General features: G+C 43.2%; 2 protein-coding genes across 2 annotated transcripts in view; one reads left to right on the top strand and one right to left on the bottom strand.

Annotated features, from left to right (window-relative positions):
* LOC135239416 (pappalysin-1-like) overlaps positions 1 to 9,175 on the top strand; it is an 88,638-nt gene extending 79,463 nt beyond the window's left edge. The window contains exons 20-22 of the mRNA XM_064308053.1: positions 889 to 960; positions 2,424 to 2,522; positions 7,749 to 9,175. Of these exons, the coding sequence (XP_064164123.1) occupies positions 889 to 960; positions 2,424 to 2,522; positions 7,749 to 7,853 (276 nt within the window). The 3' untranslated portion in view covers positions 7,854 to 9,175. The remainder of the gene's footprint in view (positions 1 to 888; positions 961 to 2,423; positions 2,523 to 7,748) is intronic.
* Positions 9,176 to 18,015: 8,840 nt separating this feature from the next.
* Positions 18,016 to 24,565, bottom strand: part of LOC135239418 (astrotactin-2-like) — a 383,732-nt gene continuing 377,182 nt past the window's right edge. The window contains exons 22-24 of the mRNA XM_064308056.1: positions 23,719 to 23,819; positions 22,781 to 22,957; positions 18,016 to 19,139 (exon numbers count right to left, since the gene is read on the bottom strand). Coding sequence (XP_064164126.1) covers positions 18,868 to 19,139; positions 22,781 to 22,957; positions 23,719 to 23,819 — 550 coding nt within the window. The 3' untranslated portion in view covers positions 18,016 to 18,867. The remainder of the gene's footprint in view (positions 19,140 to 22,780; positions 22,958 to 23,718; positions 23,820 to 24,565) is intronic.

Raw genomic sequence — 24,565 nt, 5'->3', positions numbered from 1 at the left:
AAAACCATGATGATGATGACGACTGCGCGAGGAAGAGTCTGTCTTATTAGCAATATAAAACCATGATGATGACGACGGTGTGAGGAAGACTTTGTCTTATTATTAGCAATATAAAACCATGAAGATGGCGATGATGGTGGTGTGAGGAAGATTATGTTTTATTATTAGCAATATAAAACCATGATGATGATGATGATGGTGTGAGGAAGATTTTGTCTTATTATTAGCAATATAAAACCATGATGATGATGATGGTGTGAGGAAGATTTTGTCTTATTATTAGCAATATAAAACCATGATGATGATGATGATGATGATGATGTGAGGAAGATTGTGTCTTATTATTAGCAATATAAAACCATGATGATGATGATGGTGGTGTGAGGAAGATTTTGTCTTATTATTAGCAATATAAAACCATGATGATGTTGATGATGATGGTGTGAGGAAGATTATGTTTTATTATTAGCAATATAAAACCATGATGATGATGATGATGCGAGGAAGATTAACCCAAATGATACTGATGATGATAATGCTGATAAAAGCACCAGTGATAATGATGATGATGAGGAAGGTGTTGAACACATTGTGAATTTGCACAGTAGATGATGATGATGATGATGATGAAGGTGTTGAACACATTATGAATCTGCACAGTAGGTGATGATGATGTTGATGATGAAGGTGTTGAACATGTTATGAATCTGCACAGTGTATGATGATGATGATGATGAAGGTGATGAACACGTTATGAATCTGCACGGTGTCTGATGATGATGATGAAGGTGTTGAACGCATTATGAATCTTCACAGTGTATGATGATGATGATGATGAAGGTGAATCTGCATGGTGGGTGACGGTGATGTGCTTGCTTGTGTCTGCAGAGCATCGTCTGTACTATGGGACTGAAGTGGTACCCGCCCCCTGAAGACCTCCACTGCATCAAAGGCTGTGAGGTAAGGCTCACTCTGCCTCAACCCAAATCCATATTTCACCCATTCATAACTTCATAATGCCACTCCCCCTCATTTTCTCCTCTGACCCTCTGTCTCTGGGCCGGGGACTTAAAATTTAAATAGCTCCAGCAAAGAACTCGAATCCCCCGGCCCGCTTTTACTGCCGACAGAGAGAAGAGCTGTCCCTGACTCCTCTGTTCAGTGTGGCACCAGTCTGGTTGCCCTTCTCTGTGCTTTTCTTAGGCCTTTATGTGAGCTAAAATCACACAGCGCTGCTGGATGTGTCCCTGAATTCATCGAAAAGCATCAGAACTCCCTTGGGAGGCTCTCATGAATTGAATCGTGCTGCTAATTCTCCATCAAAGAGGCCTCTTCAGTCAACAGTACTGCGAGAGAGAGCTAACTCCCTACCTGTGTCAACCCCGCCACCAGGGTTTTAGTTACGTAAATGCACTTCCATACAGTGTGCTCATCCGTGTGGGCGGTTGTGTCTGTACAGAGGGCTCCAACGCCCCCACACGCAGACTTAAATGGACGTTATATATAGACGTAGATAATGGCACCGCATTCACTATTTCTGTGCAAGAGCAGGAAGGGCTGAATTAAAAGTCAAAGTGGGTGTTTTTGTTGGATTCGCCGAGCTTTTATCAACCAGACGTTTGTAGCAGCGGTCAGAGATGGTCATTTTTTAGTTTGTTTGTTTGAGAACTCCCGCCTCTGCTTTGAGTTTTCCCACAGCGGAGCTCAACCTGAGAGAGTAAATAATAAGTCCTCCCTGTTTTACATTAAAACAATATTAAAGTTGACATTTCACATATTTTCAAAGCGGATTTGACGTAGGATCACTGCGCTTCACCCTGTTCGACCACAGCACCATATTGTGTCACATTCTCAAAAAAGACGTGTTGAAAACGACACGTAGCATGTCCAGCGTGCCCCTTTGTAACACATAATCTGTGTGGTTGTAATACAAAAGTACCTTTTGAAACAAAGTGCGTTGAAAGTAACGCAAGAGTAGTAGCAATAGCAAAAATTGTGTTGGATATTAGCACATGCTTTCCGAGAGCACATCAGTTCAAAACATAAGTTATGTATCACACATACGACTATAAAATGCATATGTAACAGACCTGGGTCAAATACGTGTTCATTTTGGAATCAAATACTTTTCTACGCTTTACTGATCTTGTCTGTTGTATTGGAAGCAATGAAGTACTCTCAAAAAGTGCAAACCCACCTTCTGGTCATATTGGCAGGCTCAGTTATACCAGGCAAGATCAATAGAGCACAGAAAAGTATTTGAATCTAAAACGAATACATATTTGACCCAGGTCTGATATGTAAGCATATGTTCATAATAATATTAATAATGATCATTATCATATCAACCATAATATTCATGCTATTTTGATTGTATTGTTGCACATCAGTGTCGTTGTAATAACTCTCTGTCCACTCCACAGCCTTTCATGGGTGACAATTACTGCGATTCCGTGAACAACCGGGCCTTCTGTGACTACGATGGAGGTGACTGCTGCCAATCTACTGTCAAGACCAAGAAGGTAAGCAGGCTTTCATACTGTGGTGGGCTGCAGTGCTTGCTACTGCGAATACTGCTGTGTTCTTCAGAGCCTTTCCCTGGAAACGTTGCAGTGGTCTTCAGAACTGTTCACTGGAAACACTGCAGTGGTCTTCAGAGCTGTTCACTGGAAGCACTGCAGCTTCAGTCTCATTCACTGGAAACACTGCAGTGGTCTTCAGAGCTGTTCACTGGAAACACTGCAGTGGTCTTCAGAACCGTTCACTGGAAACACTACAGTGGTCTTCAGAACCGTTCACTGGAAACACTACCAGTGGTCTTCAGAGCTGTTCACTGGAAACACTGCAGTGGTCTTCAGAGCTGTTCACTGGAAACACTGCAGTGGTCTTCAGAGCTGTTCACTGGAAACACTGCAGTGGTCTTCAGAGGCCTTCACTGGAAACACTGCAGTGGTCTTCAGAGCCATTCACTGGAAACACTGCAGTGGTCTTCAGAGGCCTTCACTGGAAACACTGCAGTGGTCTTCAGAGCCCTTCACTGGAAACACTGCAGTGGTCTTCCAAACCTTTACACAGAACTTCTGAGCCCTTTTAACATAGGAATGGCGGTGGCCTTCAGAGCCAGTACATCCTATGTGTTATTGGGCTCTAATTGTAAGCAGTTGTTTAGTAATTATTGTAAGTGGACGGAATTTCATATTTTTATTGGTACTGGACGCCTTTCAAGTTTTTTAAATGTAAAACAGGCAGCTTTTGTAAATTAAAATTTTTTTTAAAGCACTGGGGCTGCTTTCAGGGCTGTACATTTTAAGATCTTGATTTCATAATGGAGGTTTTTCCTCTCACACCCCTTCAATCTTCATCACGCTCTTGTTTGCAGTTGTTCCAGCTATCGATCTTGGAGTTTTTTGGTGCTTTGTGACTCACTTAATTTAACATTACAGGATTTGTCAACCTCTATCCAAAGCACTTAGAAAGCTTTTCATAGTGCCATCCATTTATAAGCTGATTTTACTGAACGGTCATCTCTCGATTCAGTCTTGCATCACGGTACAACGGCAGTGTTCCACCAAATCGACGCTGGACTTTTCGGTTAAAACGTCGTTCCTTACCCACTGTGCTACACTCCGACTCATCGTGATCATTCTTAAACATTTGAGATTGATTTGTCACCACCCACCCAACCCCCCCCCCAAAGAAAAAAAATAAATAAGAAAGAAGGAATGCTGTTTTCCGGTAAAGCTAAAGCCCATTCAGACATCATTTGATGAAGTGATTGTGTCTTTCGTTTAAACGGGTCATCTCTCTTGAATGGCAGTCGTGGAAAAATTTCACGGTACAACGGGCGCCAGCGGGTCAGAATTGGGCCCAAACGACGCGGAGACAGTCTAATTGCGGTTGGACACGTCGTTCTGCTTCGCTGAAGGTCCACTCGCGACCCGGTTGAGTCATTTGTTGCGGACGGAGAGGTCGAAGGTCGTCTAGGCCTGAGTCAGAAGTAATCCGGCAGGTTGCTGTGACTCAAACTCAAAACTGATCCAGGTTCAGGGTGTCCAACTCATTCTACTGCTATTCACTGTAAGACAAAAAAACTCAGAACTGATCCAGGTTAGGGTTATCCAACTCTAATTCCACTGCTGTCTGCTGTAGGAGAAACCCCTAACTGTTCCAGGATCTGCTTAGGCAATCCTATTTCTGGCCCTAGCCACTGTATGTAAATAATGACCAAAGACTCCCACGACAGATCCAGGGTCAGCGGCTGGGCGTGGAGTCTGTCTTAGATCATTGAAACCCCTTGTGGACACTATCAGTGTGGGCAGGAGAGCAGAGAAATCCGCTCTGTCTGGGGGCACCCCATGAATCAACCTCCGCGAGTTGGGAAATCCGACAAACCGACGTAATTTGGATGGTTTTTCGTGCTTTTCATTTTTTTTTCCTTCTGTGACCGCAAAAGACCCTCTTCCATGGATGGACTGATAATGACATTTGTGTTTAATTCACTAGTTCCTTACACTGTATGAAATTCTGAGTTCATTTAGTTTAGTAATCCCTCGCTCCATACCTCGACTGATGTGCGGTTAGTGTTGCTCCACGAAATGGCGGCATCGCTCAGACTGGTGCAACTCACTGGGGGGCGGTGGATGGTGCTAACATCCCTAGACCCGCTTCCTCCTGTTACAGACAAAAAAAGAAAGAAAAAAAACTGAAAGTAAGTTTAAACGAAAAAAAACAAACAAACGGGCAGCCCGCAGCTGTTGCGCAATCATTGGTTGTTTTTGATTGTTTGGGCCTATGCCCTCCTTGGCAGTTACCAAAACGCTGGGTTTCCAGTAAGAGGCGGGGGCAACAGGAAGTCTTTGGCACACTTCCTGCTTCTTGGACTCTTCAGGGGACAGCTTGGCTCCCTCGGTCCAGGCCTGCCCCACAAATAAACCTTGCTGGCATTTTAGTGTACTTCACAACAAGAGAGGGATTCAGCTTGGTTCGAATCCCAGCCGAGTACTTTCTGTGTGGTGTCTGCATGTTCTCCCCGCGTCCGTGTGGGTTTCCTCCGTGTACTTTGGTTTCCTCCCACAGTCCAAAGACAGTTAGCCTAATGGGTTCTAAATTGCCCGTAGTCATGAGTGTGTGAACGAATGGTGTGTGTGTCCTACAATGGATTGGCAAACCGGTCCAGGGTGTATTCCTGCCCCTCCCCCAAATGCATGCTGGGATAGGCTCCAGCACCCCCACGACACTCAGAATAAGCGGGCTAGATAATGGGTGGATGGATATTCTTCTCGGACTGCGGTTGCCACTAGCAGCTATACTTGATGAAAGGATTTACTTGCAGTGATTGCGGTATGTTGATGTCCAACCCGCTTTAGTAGAATGCACAGGAAGTGCACAAGTCGGTAAGAGCGTCTGCTAAGTGGCTAATTGGTACATTTCTAATGGCTTCCGGAGGTGGTTGCTGAAAACCAACAGCAGTTTACCCCACAGATCTACCGGGGATATCTCTCCAGAGCTTCCTATGTTTTATTAAAGGTGTGCATTTGACAACAAACCCACAGAGAAAATGTCGGGTCTGCCGTTCTGCTACATTATACCCAACAAACATAGCTGGAGGATGTATAAAGGGCTAGATGTATAAAAGCCTAGTATGGCCAACCAGACACTATCCCTGGGTTTTGTTTTCTCATGTTATAAACTTCCACCATAACATCCAGGGACCCAGCAGAAAGATAGTTTAAATATTAGTTTTTTTTTTTAATTAAGCAAGTGTCTTGGATGAGGAAAACATCTTGCAGTGAAAATATTTTCTAGAATATTATTCACAACTTTGTGTGCCGTGGTCTAGCCCTATAAGAATATTATTTTATTGAATTCCCCTTGTGGTATAGGTTTCAGCCTAATAGAATATGTGTTTCTTGAGATTAAGACCCGAAGCTCATGTCCCCTACAGGGGACAGAAATGAATTGCCAGGTCATAGGAGGGTATCCAGATGGCATTGGTCCTTTTTGTCCCCTCTCTCTTCCTGTAATACATTTTTATTTTATAATGAAAAAAAACAAAAACGGTGCAAAGTGAGGGTAACTTGCATATTAATTCCACAGACATTAAAAGTCCCCATTGTGTAATTACAGCGCATTAACAAAGCATTAGGCCGGAATCGTGTTGCCGTGAGGTCGACTTCACACGCGCTAGTCTGAACTTTGTAGCCGAGCTTTTTTCCCTTCCTCCTCTCCCTCGCTCGACCTCCGCGCGGTTTGTCTGTTGGACTGCGTTCGCGGAGCGGTCGTGGCGCGCAGATGTTCGCGCGTCTGGCCCGGTTGGCCCGGGCGACGCCGCCCCTCCTCGCGGGGCCGAGTTCACCGACTGGGACGGTCGGATGAGCGTTCGTGACCGGTGCCAGATCGAGCAGGCCGGCGGGGCGGGGGGGAAGACGAGGTCAAATCCTTCGCTAGCTTTTCCGCGAGAGCCGGGGGATCTTCCCCGAGGGCGGCGGATGGCGGCCGAGCGCTCCTCTCTCGCTCGGCTCCTCTCTCGCTCCGCCCCGCCCCTCCTCTCGGACAGTCGGTCTGCGCTCGCTCGCCCGTCCGGACCGCGCGATCTGATGTATTTCGATAGCGGAGCTGTCAGGCCGCTATAAACAAAATTACTCGTTCGTGGAGCCGAGCCAGATCGCAGCTTCAAAGTGTACTGCCGCTCGTCTTAGTGTGCCCAATGGTGTGTGTGTGTGTGTATGCGTGTGTGTGTGTGTGTGTGTGTGTGTGTGTGCCGAATGCATATTTACACTATGTGTCAGCGCGTCAAGTCCCTCGACAAGTTAAACAAATATGAAAAATATGCGTATGCCTGATTGCAGTATTATATTTATATATATATCTTTTTTTTAAAATAATTTTATACACCGTGTGTTGTCCTTGACTCATGCACGGAATTGAGCGGGTTGTTCCATCTTCCCCAACGTGACGCAGCTCGCCCCTTCCCTGGGGTTAACCTGAGGCTAGCTCACGGCCGCCCACGCCCTACCTTCCCTTGGCCCCGCCTGACTCGCCGTGGGCCTGTCCTGCCCCCTGGCGCCTGATTGGTGCTCGGCAGAGGCGGGTTTCCCCGGGAGGCCGGGCCTCCCTGAGCCTGCGGGGTCCCGCTGGAATCGAGGCAGAGGGCGTGTAGGCGACTCCTCTCAGCTCCGCTCTGCCCCCCGCTGGCCCGGAGGTTGAACTGCTCGCATCTGAAATGCCAGGATCTGAGACTAAACCTAAATCTGTGCTATTGGGCACACACCTCTCCTTCTGTCCAGCTCCAGTGTGTTGAGTGACGCAGAATAGTTTCCGTTTCACAATGCAGGAGAATCAGAAGGCTGCACTTTCAGCTGCAGTGGTTCCAAACGTGCTGGTCCGGTTGGCAATGTGGTAGCGGTTTGGATGCATGCTTACACATGCGGCAGTGTAGCATAGTGGGTAAGGAACTGGGCTTGTAACCGAAAGGTCACAGGTTTGATTCCTTGTTGTACCCTTGAGCAAGGTACTTAACCTGCATTGCTTCAGTATATATCCAGCTGTATAAATGCATGCAGTGTAAATTCCATTGTGTAAGTGGATCTCTGGATAAGAGTGTCTGCTAAATGCCGGTAATGTAATGTAATGTAATAAATACACACATGCATAAGTTAGCCTGCACTGTCAGCTGACCCGAAGGTAAAACAGGAAGTTAAAATGGCAGGAGAGAAACACTAAGGGCTGTCTGTGTGCATCTCTTACAGGTGGTGCCGTTTCCGATGTCATGTGACATCAGAAAAGAGTGCGCCTGCCTGGACCCCAAGGCCCAGGAGAACAGCAAAGGCAACCAACCTCATTCGCTGGGCTGAGCCCCGCCCCCCTTCTGACCCCGCCCCCATTGCGCTGAGCCCCACCCACCTGCTCCCCCCCCCCCCTTTCATGAAGGAGAAGAGTGGAGGAGTAACACGTTTCCTCCCCCCCATGCTGCTTACGGTCTGACCTCTGCACTCATGCCCAGATACACACACCCCCCCCCACCACCCCCCCCCCCCCCCCCCTCAGTGAGACAAGCCAGAACCAGAAAAGACTGGTGTGGGAGTGAAGGACGGTACAAGCGAAGGGGTTTTTTTTTTTTTAGACAAAAAAACATGAGAACGGAAGAACACGGGACAGTCGGGCAAATAAGAAGGAGAAGGAGAAAGAGCGAGCGGAAAGGCAACTCTTCTTTTAAACGGCTGCCACAGACAGAGGATCCCGAGTTGCATGTCTTTCTCTCGTTTGGTGACGGCTCTGCGGTTCCATTTCATTGGCCGAGCTGCATGACCTCTTTGTTTTTCTTAAGGTCTGTGGAAAACATCAAAAAGAAAGTCCAGAGGTTTTGACCAAATGAAGAAGGCATGTTTTTTTTCTTCCCTCCGAGTATGTTGCTTTAGTAAATAAAATAGGGGGTTACCACGGAGCTGGGGCAGCTCCCTCCCCTGCTCTTGTGTCTCTGACCTCTGAACTTTGACCTCAAGCCCCCGATGACTGCAAAAAAAGGTTTGCTTCTCGTGCCCTTTGACCTTTCGTGGTGGGAACGGAACGCCTTTCATTCTACAGATGAGAGAGAGAGGGAGACTGTTGCCGTGGACACGTGATAGGTCGGTAATACGATGGGGAGCGATGTGGGGGACGGGTCACTAGACGCAAAATACGGAGGAAAAAGTTGGAGGGAAAAAAGGTTGAAAATAGAAAACGAGGTGAGAAAAGGGGGCTGTTTCCAAATGTTTGAGGAGGATGACAGGTGGTGTTAGCGTAGCCGTTGCTGCTAAAGCTAGTGCTACTGGTCGCCTCCATGTTACCTGTCACACAACCAACCTTCTGACCCCACCAACTGTACACTTAACGGCCAGACAGAGCCCAGTTTGCCCGAATGTACCTGCCAATCTACAATACACCTGCACATCTACAATACACCTACACATCTACAATACACCTGCACATCTACAATACACCTGCACATCTACAATACACCTGCACATCTACAATACACCTGCACATCTACTATACACCTACACATCTACAATACACCTGCACATCTACTATACACCTGCATATCTACAATACACCTGCACATCTACTATACACCTACACATCTACAATACACCTGCACATCTACTATACACCTGCATATCTACAATACACCTGCACATCTACATATGACATCACTTTCACATCTACATACACCTGTACATCTACAATACACCTACACATCTACAATACACCTACACATCTACAATACACCTGCACATCTACTATACACCTGCACATCTACTATACACCTGTACATCTACTATACACCTGCATATCTACAATACACCTGCACATAACCTGCACATCTACAATACACCTGCACATCTACTATACACCTACACATCTACAGTACACCTGCACATCTACTATACACCTGCACATCTATAATACACCTGTACATCTACAATACACCTGCACATCTACAATACACCTGCACATTACTACACTGCATCTACAATACACCTGCACATAACCTGCACATCTACAATACCTGCACATCTACTATACACCTGCACATCTACTATACACCTGCACATCTACAATACACCTGCACATCTACTATACACCTACACATCTACAATACACCTGCACATCTACTATACACCTGCATATCTACAATACACCTACACATCTACGATACACCTGCACATCTACTATACACCTGCACATCTACATACACTGATTACATCACTGCACATCTACTATACACTACACATCTACATACCTGACATTACATACACCTGCACATCTACTATACACCTGCACATCTACTATACACCTACACATCTACAATACACCTGCACATCTACTATACACCTGCACATCTACTATACACCTGCACATCTACGATACACCTAAACATCTACAATACACCTACACCTGCCCATCTACGATACACCTGCACGTGTACAGTGCATCTTGTCTGTGCAGCAGGTAGCTGGCTAACCTGGGTAAAGTCTTTCTTGTGCTTGATTAACAAGTATGTTGATTATCTGATGAATCCATGCACATTTTTTTTAGTTTAGTAAAAACAAGTAAAACTTAAAGGTAGATTTTCCCAAAGTGCAATAAAGGTTATCAAAAAAAAGCAAATGTGTGCATTTTCTTGTAACTTTAGAATATGCACAGATTGACTGTTCTTCATGACTTCGACAAGCCTTGGTTTTTTAGGCACCGAACATAAAGAACTAATGCAGTTATACAAATTAATTATATGCTAAATAAACAAACTGTCACATGATTATTTCAGACAATCTGGGCAATTGCTGCAGAATTCTAAGATGTGGCCTGATGTAGACGTAGGTGTTCTTACCACAAAGCCAAGTAGAGGAAGGCAAACGGTGAGGATCGATATGGATTTAGAAGATAATTAACTGCCTTTTTCCAGTCAAGAAAAACGAATGTAAAGAGAAGGAGAGCAAAAATGTATTAAAGTAGGAGCTGCCACTGATCTGTGCAGAAACATCACATAAGGGGGGGGGGGCACAGTTTTGACTTGTATGCAAGCATACATATAGGCACACACACACACACACACACATACTTATATGCGTACATACATGCATATAAATATATACATGCAGATACATATACACGCCTGCGTAAATGCACAGGTACCTTTTGAAGTCCTCTGTTCTCGTCAGTATTATTTTGTGGGGTTATTATTGCTGTTGTTGCTGTTATTAATGTGTCGGGTGCCCAGTTCCTTTGCCTTTGGCGGATGTAAGCAGCCTCGTGCGTTTTTCGTGGAGCACAGTGGGACCTTGAGAATGTACTTCAGGACACGGATGTGATCTCTTGAATGTAGACGGCATGTAACATAAATTTGTCTCGCACTTCGTGACGCGTTTGGAAAAGACAGTGATTCTGTCGCTTCAGTGGTTCGCTCTGTAACTCGTTAACAGCTTTCCAGCCAAATTCTGCCTTTTACACTTTGTCACACACACACACACACGTATGCACACACGCACACATGCACATTTCTGTTGCTCTGTGAAGGATTTGGGGCTTGTGATTTTCCCACAATGCATCTTGCTATTATTGATGTTCGTTGGTGTGTTCTCGGCCCAGTGTGCAGTGAATGAAGTCCTTTCAAAGGGGTCCTTTTTTTTTTGGCCTTCTACTAGTGTCGTTACTGGTGTCACCTGCAGTACCTACAGCTTGGCCAGGTTGCATTCTGGATAGTGAAGCCTCCATTAGATTAGTGTTTGCCTTTACTTCCAAGTTATTTGGATGGTCACCGAAGAGAGCCAGGTCCTGAAAAAGAAAATGTGTTTTTCTAACGTGTGTTGCTCAGATGGAATGACAGACCACACTAGGGTTACGTCGCGTTGACTCATGAGAGCCAGGCCAAAAAAAGGTGAATCCAAAAAATAAAATAATAAAAAAATAAACAGGTGGGTCTCCAAGCCTGGTCACGAAGAGGCACATAATTTGTCAGTTAAAGAGGTTGATTTAGCTATCAACGTCCCTCGCCTGGTTTTTTGAGTCTGAACTGGTTTTCTGATTATAAAGAGAAAATGAGATTCGGACGTAAAGAAAAAAGTAATAATAGGTGAGTTTTTTTTTTGCGCTAATTTTCTGTACATAAGACGTGTGTTTGTACCCACTGATGCCTAGTATTTTTTTCCTTGGGTTTGGAAGGTTACTGAACCACGTAAATGTTTTTTGGTTTTTTTGTTTATTGTTCTGGGTTTCATTTTTACATGAATTGTACTCATAACTCATATTTCATCAGTATTTGTATCAGCTCTGGACCTCGGCTACTGCACTTTTTAAAATCATTTAAGAAATAAGAAAAAAAAAGAAAAAACTAATTATACTTTTAGAAACGCTGCTATGGTCAAACAGGTAATTTGTTCGTGTATTATTATTATTATAGGTTATCTGATTACTATGTGTACTATATGTATAACAATTCTCAATATTATATCAATATTACTTTTATTTCCGTTGGCTTAAAATTGAATTTATTCAATACAGAAGACGTAAGTTAATAAGAAATATGACTTACGTGTGCACTCACTCTCCTATTCATTCACAAATCTTATGCCTTACGCTTGTAAGATTCTGCACTGGAATCAGAATAACCACCAAATTCAAAAATTAAATAGGATTAGGAAGATCCACACTGAGAATACAATGATTTGGCATCTTGGCGCAGTCTTGTCTTTCAACAGTTTAAATATTCCTGAAACCTGAATATTTTCTGGTTTTCCACCAGATTCAACATTCCATGTAATTCAAAATTCCAAGTAGCTGTGTAGCTAGCTGAGGGGTAACTTTGGCCTTTGGATTCCAGTTGCTATGTGGAGGAGACCAAAGTTTCATTGCCTGAATCACCAGTAGGACTCTTCCAGAGACAAAGCAGGTACAAAACTAGGGAAAGAGAGAAGGAGCAAACAACTCAGACTAGATAAGGGGGCGGGGGGGTTGTATTTGCAAGCTGACTGAGACGCCTCAGAAAAAAGCAACTAAAATCAAATGAAGAAACTTTTTTTTTTTTTTTTTTAACAAATCCTCAGACAAAATATAGCAAGCAAACGCAACTCTCGGAACAGGCCATAGCTTTAACAAAGAAATGTAGATACAAATGTATTTGTTTTTGTTCAGTATATTTCCCTAGTTTTATCTAATGTATTATATTGGTATTGGCATATTATATGTATTTATTTGCTGCTTTCTAATGAGGTGCTGCATTGCTGGTGATGGCGTATGCGTATCTTTTGTTATGTATTCAGTGTCTTTGGAGATTTACATTCTGTGTTTTGTCTGCAAATCAACAATCCAAAACTGCGATTTTCTCCCTCTTTCCCTTCTGTCATTTTTACTTGTTCAGTCAAGATGCAGTTCATTGCTTCTTTTTTCTCTAAATATCTTATTCTCCCCCCCCCATATTCCCTTCAAAACCATGAAAGATATTTAAAATCGGATGATGTCTGAAAGAAAAAAAGAAAAAAAAAAGAGCGGAAAATATGTTAACCATCTACTGTAAACACGGCTAAATTGCTTTTGTTTTTGTTTTGTTTGTTTTCTGTACCTCGTGCCTGTAATGTTTGCTGCTTCTATATTTACCGATTTTAGGTATTTAAATCTCCAATATATAGTGCTGTAAATAGTAGAATTATTTATTGAGATTGTCATACATTTTTTAAATTATTTACTTTGTTCATCTAAATTATTTTTTACTTTGCAGTTTCTTTCATAAACTTCAGTGCAAATGGAATCTAAACTGCCCTTTACTGAGGCCCATTTTGTTTCTTTTCATTGTCCTGTCATAAAATACTGGCCTTAACTGCATGAAAAACAAAACCTAACGGTAAGAAGTCGTTAATATTCGAGTATTTGTTCACTGAACTGTCCTCTAAAATTTTATAGCTTTTGCTCCTCTTATGATGCAAATTGAATGTTGTACTAAATTTTGTCTATTATTGATTTGAGTGCAAAAGCCTGTGTCTGTATGAATATGAATATAGACTTCTGTGTCATTCCTTTTCTCCTCCCCTTCTGTATTTCTTTCCTGCAATATATACATGTATCTGAAGCTCAGTAACGTCCTCTGGAAATGTGTTTCTTATTCAATGTGAAGGAAAGCCAGCAATGGATATTCTGTTTGCATGTAGCATTTAAAAAGGTCATGCAAACTGGGTATGATTGACGTGAAACATCTTTGCTGTTCCTATTCAGCCAAAACACTGGACACATGGGGACACAATTCATCGATGGTTTCGGTTATTTATTGGAGAGGCAATCAAGTAACGTGCAAACTAATTTTGCTAATAGATTTTCATTTCAAGTCGGGACCAATCCTGGTCATAAAAAAAGACTTTTCCTTTAGTCACGCGACCTTCGACCCATGTGCAATCCAATGTGGGTACTTCAAAGGTTTGTTCTTTAGGTTATTATGGAGAAAGCTTTTGTCTTGAGGGTCAGGGATGAACAATAAAAGCCAGTGCAAAATAGAAAATAGTAAATAAAAAAATTAAAAAATGAAACAAAAAAAAAATGTTATAAAAGACTTTCCAGCCATGGTCCCTGAAACCATGTCTTTCACAGAGCAAGGAGTGCCAGGGTATACAAGGGTTAATGAAAATATTTACTGTAAAAAAACTGGGAATTAAATTAAAATTTCCTGAAATTCACTTCTCAAAGACAAGATTTAATTAACATTTTCATTAAAAAAAAAACATGCTATGGTTAAATTAAGTTTACAAGCAACACCCAACAGGTCAACAAAATGTAAGTTTGCCATGCAAATAATGACGTGCTGTAATGATTTGAGATGTCGATCACAGTCAATACTAATTAGAGCTCTTTCAGGTTGACAATGAAGGGGAGAGAGTAAAGCTGGGGGCCTTTCTGCCAATGCTGTATCAGCCTGGGAAATATGAGCAACTGCATCAGGGTGTTGCATATGGGTGGCAGGGTAGTATAATGGCTAAGGAGTTGGTCTTGCGACCTAAAGGTCACAGGTTTGATTCCCCGGTAGGAGGAATGGTTCAAATGGTGTGAGCCCCATAATGTTTGGGACAATTACATATTATTTTTCTTGATTTGGTTCTGTACTCCACAATTTTAGACAGTAATCAAACAATTCACAAAAGGCTTTCACCGGTTCCCCGGTGTCCTGGCTAAATTCCAGATCTGGCTCTCGCAAACTTGCCACCTAATCATCCCCGATTTAATTGGCTAAATGTTCTCTCCCTCTCCACCGTCACGAATGTGTGGTGAGCGTTCTGGTGCAAAATGGTCTGCACACAGGGGGGCTCAATGGTGGGCGAGTGATTCCCTTCATCACTGTAACACTTTGAGATTTGGAAGTGTATAAAGAGATTCTCATTCATCATGGCACTTGTCACAGGGGACCAAAGCTGTTCATTAAAGCCATTGGAAATAGGGCATAGCAATAAGACCAAAGTCAGGCGAGGCCAGTTCGCGAAACAGTTCATGAATGTTTGGACATTAGAACCTAGCCCAGCCTAACCAACCCGGGTGGTCCAGTAACACAAGGTCTCTAGGCAAATCAAAAAAAATGTCCTTGTCCCGAACATCATGGAGCTAACTGTACATACAAAAATGAAGTGGGCAGCCAGTGTTGGGTGAAAAGAGGACAGCACATTTATTTTCATAATGCACGGCCAATTAGCACTCCAAACAGACAACAAACAATCTCATTCAGATGACTATACTCATTCAGTATAGTGCAGCACTTCTGGGCGAGGTCTTCTCCGGGCAGCAGCTGTGGGATTGTTTTTTCACCACCTACCTGTTTGGAGTGTTACTGTTAATAGCGGTAAACACACGGCCTCTTCTTCACCTGATGCAACCCGCCAGTCTCATTTTTTTCATTTATGATTATTATTAATAAGCTTATTTTTAGAGCACAGTTCCTGAGGCCTTCGCACGTACATGCCACACTTTCATAAAGACCAAACAACGATTTGTGGCCAAAGCCAAACCTTGTTCGATATCCAGATGACACAACCTGCGTGTGCATGTCTGATGTCATTGGTGAGGTGGCCCACAAGGATGACCATGGCTCAAGGGAAAAAGGCACACATATTAAGGGGAATGTGCTCCAGAAATCCAGAAATGATGCTAATTTCAAATAAATAAAAAAAAACAAAATAAAAAAAGCTAAAGCAAATGCAAGGAACCGTTCTGCAAGAGAAGAAACACACAAAAAAATGCTAAAGCAAACGGGGGGGGGGGAGAGTGCTGCAAGAGAGAAAGCACCAGGAAGCGCAAGGAATGCATTTTACAAAAGGAAGAACGAAAAAATGCTAATAAAAATTTTATCTGAACCCCTTAGATATTATGAAAGAGTGACATGGACTTTGTGGACTGAGAGTCATTAACCAGCAAAACGAAATGTTAATTAGCTCACCAGTGAGGATTCCTTAAAGGATCCCCTTTATCAGTTGCACCACATGATTACCATGCCTGCTGGGAATGTTTGGATGGCTGAACCTTTGACTCAGTCAAAAGATGGAGGATGCAGCAGGATGGAGCTAAATCATGCAGAATCCACTAAAAATTACTGCTACAGCAGCACAAAGTCCTCAATGTCCATCCCCTCAGAAAAAGACAGGACAGATCTTTGGACCCCAACAACTGCTGCTTGCAGCTGTAGTTTGTCCTCTTTGCTTGTTATCGTTTTCCAGGCTCACGTTGTGTTCCATTGCTTTGGTGCTCACAACTGAATGTTGTCTTTGGTTACTCAGAAGAGATTATGAAAGAGGAACGCCAAGTTATTTTTTTTCCCCCATTATAAATTGCTCGGGAAGGAAACTCCACACTGTACAAATAACCGAAAGATAGTGGTGTGAACTCCGTCCAAGGCAAGAAAGATTACAGTCTATGAAATATCACCAGTCTTTGAAAACACTATATAATTTTTTGGAGACCTTCTCAAACACCATTTATATAACTTTTTTTTGTTTGTCACACTGCACGGCTATCCAGTTATAATACAGTTAATAATAACAATGAATTTACACTATTTTGTATGCCTCTGGTAAGGCAGTGACTAAACCATAATACATATGATTATTTGTTTTTCAAATAAATCTAAAATCACACTATTAATGTTGACATATTGTTACCCATTTATAACCTTCTCACTCTGTTTACAACTTGCTGCTGGTTTTTAATTTCACCTTAAAATCGGCAACCTGAGAAATTCATACTGAAGAAACCAGGTGACGTTAAGATGAGTTAACTATGCTTTACCAATCTACTAAGTGCAGAGCAAATAAGTTAAAAAAACAGTAGACTTAGCTTAGCTTGCTCTCACTGCATTTCCCCTTTACTGACTGGATTCTGATGGAGTCACAGTACTTACTCTCCTGCCAACCCAGCTTCTTGAATGCAGGCTCACAGGGAACCTGAAGAGTTGTGTTCCAGACTACCCAAAACTGATATGTTACAGAAAGACGGTATTAAGTGTACAGTTTAGTAATTACCTTTTTCAAAAAAAGACAATACAAACTGCTGCATAGTATTTACAATTTAATATTCACAATGTATTCATTGACTGTCACAATCAATAGAACGTTTTGAAAAAATTGTTTGGAAAAGAACAAACCGAAGCAATATAAGTTATAATTATGAATAGTCCATATTTACTAAACTGTATATTTAAATAACTGCAGAGAGAGCTCAGAGATGCTCTGACTCACTCCACCAAAGCACTGGGAGACAGGCCGCCATTTTGTCTGACCACGATGCAACTCACCCTTAACACAGAGTGACCAATTGAAACAACTTTTTGCCTTTTCCTTTTCTGACTTTGAAATTCTGCCTTGATCATCAATTCATGATACCTGCTTAAATTTATTACCTGAAGTCAAGGATGATGTGAATTTTGGTTAGACTGAATTGAGGCCGTAGTCTCTCCAACAGTACATTCATATCAACAGCATAACAACAGACACAAGTGAACTGAAATAAATCAGATGAACCAAGATTACACAGACATGAAATTTCCCATGATTCTCTCTGGTCTGTTTAGGTTCCTTAAGTTCCTTTGGAAGCAGTGTCTTATCCTTCCGGAACAAAAAAATAAATAAACAGTCCATATATGCTATGAAAAAGTAATGTCCACATATAAAATAGGATATTTGAGAATTGTTTGTTTTAAAATGCCAAGATATGCTGCCTCTAGTAGAAAATTCATCAATTATTGTCTCTTCCATGTAGGAAATGTATTTAAGTTTATGTGTTAATATATATTAAAAAATTACATATATATTAAAATCCAATATATGCATAAAAATTAATATACAGTATAAAACTGGCAATAATTGATATATTTTGCAATGTGCAGTATATTTAGGCGTAAATCATGTATCTACTCTTATCTTACTTTTCATTTTTATGTTATTTATTTTATTGATATACAATTACTTTTTCATATGGGAAATGTTCTCCATTTGCCCCCCCCAACCTCCCCCCCCACTTCCCAAATTCCCAGATTAAATGTGATCTAGGATACACAATATTGTAACTTGACCGTTTATATAATTTAACCCCGCCTCCCTCGCCCCAAGAGTCAACTGGGATGTACAAACAGAACACATGGCTTTGACTCGACTTGTCGGACTGGCTGGTGTTCAACGTACAGGTTACACACTACACAGGGATGACATCACTACCCCACGACGACACAGATCGATTCGCGATCTGCAGCACACAAGATTGCAGATCACTGCGAATAAAGCCTCTCTGTGGTTCAAGTATTATTACAAATGACCCGGAAAAAAAATACATCCACCGTAAACGGGTCCATCCTGTCCCGCCCTGCCCCGCCTCCTTCTGCCCCACCCAATAAAAAAAAAAAAAAAAATTAGATTTGGTGGCTCAGTCACGCCTCCTAGCTTGGCGGTTGACGAAACAGAAAGGCCATGATAAAAAACCTCTTTCGTACATTCAGTCCGTTTTATTCACAGGGGAGAGAATATAGTACATGCTCCAGTCTGTAACCCGCCTGTTCCGCGGTCTTAATATCAAATAATAACTTACGAATGAACCGGTATATATATATTTTGAATATTTTAAAATCCTCTTCTCGGTTCCGCTTGGCTTCTTTTAAAATAAAAAAAGAAAAAGTCAAAAGGAAGTCCGCAGAGGTATTTTTATTTCACTTCCTTAAATCCCCCCCCCCAACCTGTTCTTCTTATTTTCCAAAAAAAAAAAAAGAAAAAAAAAGAAAACCAGTGCCTTGTGAGGAGGCGGAAAAAAAGCAGCGAGGTCGCAGAGAGCGGGGGGCGGGGCCAGAGTGAGGGGGCGGGGCAGGGGGCGGGGCCTCTCTCACCGCAGCTTGGCGCTGCCGTAGGTGTTGCGCTGGACGGTGGCCAGCCTCTCGGCACAGGAGAGCCGCGTCTCGTGCAGGTAGCCGTGCCAGGCGGCGCCCCCCGGTGGCCGGGCCCCTTCGCTGCGGCACAGCGAGTAGCTGGCCGCGTCCGTCCGGCTCTGGATGTACGTGCTGCGGAGCAGCGACCGGCAGTACCGGCTCAGCCGCTCCAGCCTCCGCAGGATCAGGTGCGCCTTCCTGGGGGGGATAAACCCAGCACATGGCAACCCTGATTAATCACTGCACATATACCTTTAACATCCCTCATTAATCACTGCACATATACCTTTAACATCCCTCATTAATCACTGCACATATACCTTTAACATCCCTCATTAATCACTGCACATATACCTTTAACATCCCTCATTAATCACTGCATATATACCTTTAACATCCCTAATTAATCACTGTGTGTATACCTTTAACATCCCTCATTAATCACTGCACATATACCTTTAACATCCCTCATTAATCACTGCATATATACCTTTAAACTCATCCTACATGCAATCACTGCACATATACCTTTAACATCCCCTCATGTGTAATACACCTGCACCATATACCTTTAACATCCCTCATTAATCACTGCATATATACCTTAATTTAATCCATAATCACTGATACCTTTACACTCGTGTAACTCACCTGCATATATACCTTTAACACCCTTATTAATCACTGCACATATACCTTTAACATCCTCATCAATCACTGCATATATACCTTTAACACTCCCTACACTCATAATCACTGCACATATACCTTTAACATCCCTTTAATCACTGCATATACCTTTAACATCCCTTATTAATCACTGCACATATCACCTTTAACATCCTCAAAATCACTGTATACCTTTAACATCCCTTTATCACTGCATATACCTTAACACCTAGATCACTCATATACCTTTAACATCCCTCATTAATCACTGCACATATACCTTTAACATCCCTCATTAATCACTGCATATATACCTTTAGCACCCCTCATGAATCACTGTGTGTATACCTTTAACATCCCTCATTAATCACTGCATATATACCTTTAACATCCCTCATTAATCACTGCACATATACCTTTAACACCCCTCATGAATCACTGTGTGTATACCTTTAACATCCCTCATGAATCACTGCACATATACCTTTAACATACCTCATTAATCACTGCATATATACCATTAACATCCCTCATTAATCACTGCACATATACCTTTAACACCCCTCGTTAATCACTGCATATATACCTTTAACATCCCTCGTTAATCACTGCACATATACCTTTAACATCCCTCGTTAATCACTGCACATATACCTTTAACATCCCTTATTAATCACTGCACATATACCTTTAACATCCCTCGTTAATCACTCCACATATACCTTTAACATCCCTTGTTAATCACTGCATATATACCTTTAACATCCCTCATCAATCACTGCATATATACCATTAACATCCCTCATTAATCACTGCACATATACCTTTAACATCCCTCATTAATCACTGCACATATACCTTTAACACCCCTAATGAATCACTGAGTGTATACCTTTAACATCCCTCATGAATCACTGTGTGTATACTGTTAACATCCCTCATTAAACAAACAAAAAAAATCTATACTAAACACCATATAATACATCATATGTTATCAGGTATTATTCACATATTACATACATATCACATTTTTTTTTAATCCAAGCTGTGGCAAACCAAAAACATGACAACCCGTATTTCAGGATGCTTGCTCCAGGTGTAGAACACATTTCTAACAGTACAATGTGTAAATGTGCATTTCTGATGGGGAAAGTGATCTTTATCCCCGTCCTGGAGGGAGGGTAACTGAAAACACATGGCAACCCTTGCCCAAATAGAATGAATATGTTTCCATTACAAATCCAATATCCGTCACACGGTATTAGAAATAATTTCCCTCTCCTGTATTTCACATTATGTATTTTCTCATTGTAAAAACCATATTGATCGTGTTCATACAGTATGCAGAAAATTGCACTTTAGTTAACTGATCTTTATCTCGGGTGGAGGGGGAAGCAAAGACACATGGCAACCCTTCTCAAAACAGAAAGGAAGAAAGCGCAAGACAAAAGGGACAGAGAGAAAGAGAGAGTGGGGGGGAGACAGAAAGAAAGAGGGAAAAAAGACAGAGAGAGAAAAAGAGTGAATCCCTCTGCATGGAAACAAACACTCGTCTACACAGACAAAATCTTTATTGCAATATAATGTATTATAGGGTGATTGGTTGGGGGCGGGGGGGGGAGGGGGGAAATGAGATTGCATTTCTTTGATACAATCTGCCTCTCATTGCCTAGCACACAGGCAGGCTTCTCACTTGTCTGCTAAAGAGGCCAACGGCAGCAGTGTAGTACAATGGGTACAATGGGAACTGGGCTTGTAACCTAAAGGTCACAGGTTCGATTCCTGGGTAGGATGGCAAGGCACCTTAACCCGCATGGCTTCAGTATATATCCAGCCGTATACATGGATGCTGTGTAAAAAGTGGGTCTGCTAAGTGCCTGTAATGTAATGTAATGAGGACCAGACTTTAAGTTAGAAAAAGCTGCAATTACAGCTTTTCCCAAAGGTGTATTTGGCAAAATCAAAGGCTGACTTTAGGCTGTCATATGCACAAGCGTTCTTCTAAACAAAGCGCCAACGTACTGCCTTCTAAGGGATAAATGACATTTTTTAAAGATGTCGGTGTTGACAAAAACATGATACTTTCAAGATGACGCTTTTAAACACATTTACTGCCAAAGCTGCCCTGAAACTGATGTGGATTCCGAATTGTAATCCGCCAGAAACGTATGTTGAAAGATGGTTTGCAGTGTTCCGTTTCCATTTTTTTTCTTCTTCTCCCATCTGTTTCGAGGACAACATTTATGAGGAGGGGATTCTGGGAAATGAAGTCTTTCAACTAAGCAAGGTTGACAATGTCACACAGGAAATGGTTCCAGTGCATACCTGAACACAGCTGTAAGCTACTGGAAAGGGACTAATATACAGGTGGAAAGTCCAGGGGCCAGAAAGTAAAAGTCCTTGCCATGTTTTTCTTCCACCCCCTTGAACTCAGCCAGCTGTTTTCAGTAATCCGTTCTACCCCCTGGCAGAATAACTGCACCAATTAGCAAATCCTGGTGATTAGAAAAAAAATACTGGGGAGGACCTCAGCTTTCTGAACCTGGATTTTCCACCTCAGCTAATAAGGTGGGCTGGAGGAGATTTTTCAGGCGTAGGTTTATTTTGGTCAGCAGAACAAGGGGCGTCTGTGGAAATGAGGTATACCCCAGCAGCCATTATGACTTACAGCTTCCCACAGAGTTAACGAGATAACCCATGAAACAGCAAGCCATGACTGTGTGGCAGAGTCAAACAGCCAGAAGGTGTCTGAGACCAGGCCTGAACACAGCGCTGGAGGCTGGATCGGAAACTAGACCTAGATCAGGGCCCTACCTGCAACCCTACCAAATCTGGAACATGGACTGAAGTAAAAAGAGCTGTTCCGGGTTTTACTCAGCACAGTTGTCCAGCTAACTCGGTAATCCTGCTTTGTGAAATACCCCCTTGGATAGTTCAATCTTAGCCAAAAGGGGCCGGCGTGGGTGCAGGTCAATGTTCCAGCCCAGCACTAAGGCACCTGATTCTACGTATCGCGGTATTGATCGAAGACGATAGTCCCAGTGATTTTAGTGTACAACCCACCAGCTTTGAGTCACGGGTGTCGTGTTTGTGGTGTTGTTAGATTAATAAGCTTCTTTTAGTTCGATTTCGATTATGGACGAGACACCAGAGTTGTGGCACGCTAGCGAACGCCGGGAACCGTCAACCCTGGGCGCCCACGGCCGTCGTCCTCGCTGCGCCAGACGAAGTCGCCGAACTTCTCGTAGTGGGCGTTGTAGTGGTGCTGGACGCGGTAGAGCAAGGGCGGCGGGATCTCCATCAGGGTGTTGTAGGCGGTCTGCTGCTCCTTCCCGCTGGTGTAGCCGTTGTACAGGTTGTACACCTTGTCTGCGATCTCTGGGACGGGACACCCGCCCGGAAACAGAAGGTCAGGTCGCGCGACCGCACCGCGTTCTATTCGTTCTCGCGTCGCGCTTTGCTGGATACTGGATTCCGATTGGCCAAAGAGCGGGTGTAATTTCTGTACGATTTCTCTTTCTCACCCAGTTATATCCCTCTGTGCTCTGCTATGTACCCGAGTAGCCTGGTCAGAATGTGCTCTTGCGTCAGTAACTAATACCTTCAATCAGGAAATAAGCTTGGAAAGAAGGAAAGGAAAACGTAGAAGCTAATCCTGCTACAGGAAGAGCTGTCACTCCAAAACTGGCCACAAACACCCCCAACCTCGCCATAAATGGAAATGTCCAATTAAATTTTTGTAGTGTAAACTATGAAAAAAATTAAGAATGTTGTGAGCTGTTGCTGTTTGTTGGAACTAATTTTCTGGTAGAAGGTATATCATCAGAATGATGAATTTATGTGCCAAGCAGCTGTGGTATAAGTGGGATAATGTACAGTGGTACATTGTCCGTTGCACATGTAAGACGTATGAATCAGAATATTCCCATGGTAACAGAGAATGGTAGCGCTTAAAATGCCCAGGTGATTATTCTTTAAGAAAAAGGGAATCTTCTGTTGTAGGGATCAGGCATCTATAAAAAAAAAACCTTCTGAGGACCTGGTGGGGACGGTATAAGGGAGTTTTTGTGATGGGGGTATAAGGGAGTTTTTGTGGGAGGGGGGTATAAGGGAGTTTTTGTGGTGGTGGGGGGGGGCACCTTCTGCTCTGCTGTCATCCACGATGGGGCAGGAGGTCCTGACCGAGACATAACTGGACTCCGAGCGGCTCCCGCGACTATCCAGGGCGTACAAAGTGAACCTGAGAGAGAGAGAGAGAGAGAGAGAGAGAGAGAGAGAGAGAGAGAGAGAGAGAGAGAGAGAGAGAGAGAGAGAGAGAGAAACAAACAGAGTCATAGGTGAAAGAGAGGGCGAGAAGATAAACCCTAGTTCGGAAAACACTGCTCCACCTGAACAGCCAATCAGGTGGCCCTGAGCCACAAAAAAAAATCTCTCATTGGCTACGTTTGAACTCCCATCAATCCTCCGAGCACGGCCACGCATCTCGCGGAGATGTTTCTGGAACAAGCCGTTCCCTCTAAACGGGGCGATTTATTACGAGCCCTCCGACGACAGCCGCGGAATTCCCAAGCCGGAACGGCCGTGATTCCCAACAGGCCCGCAGCGGGAATTCCACAGAGGTGCGTAACTTTCCCAAAACCACCCCGGAGCGCCAGACGGGAACGGATAACCGAGCCCCAACAGGGGGCCGGAGCGGGGTCTCCCTTCCCCTTTAACAATGGAGCAGGACCCCCCCCCACGCTAAAGATAAAACACACGGTCTGTCTGAGACCACCCAACACCCCCACATTAAGACCCCCACAAGTCTCACTCATAACTCTGCAAAGACCCCCCCCCCCCCCCCCGACCCCCCGCACTAACCTCTTCTCCTGATAACGATTTCTCAGAAGTTACGTAACCTTTCGGAAGGGGGAAACGTTTCTCACGAAAGAAAGGATAAGAAAGAGACGGTCTAGCCGGTGCCTCTGGTCAGAAGACGCGAGGCAT

This window comes from Anguilla rostrata, chromosome 14 (genome assembly GCF_018555375.3).
Source record: "Anguilla rostrata isolate EN2019 chromosome 14, ASM1855537v3, whole genome shotgun sequence".
NCBI lineage: Eukaryota > Metazoa > Chordata > Actinopteri > Anguilliformes > Anguillidae > Anguilla > Anguilla rostrata.
This window is presented reverse-complemented; position numbering and strand designations above follow the sequence as displayed.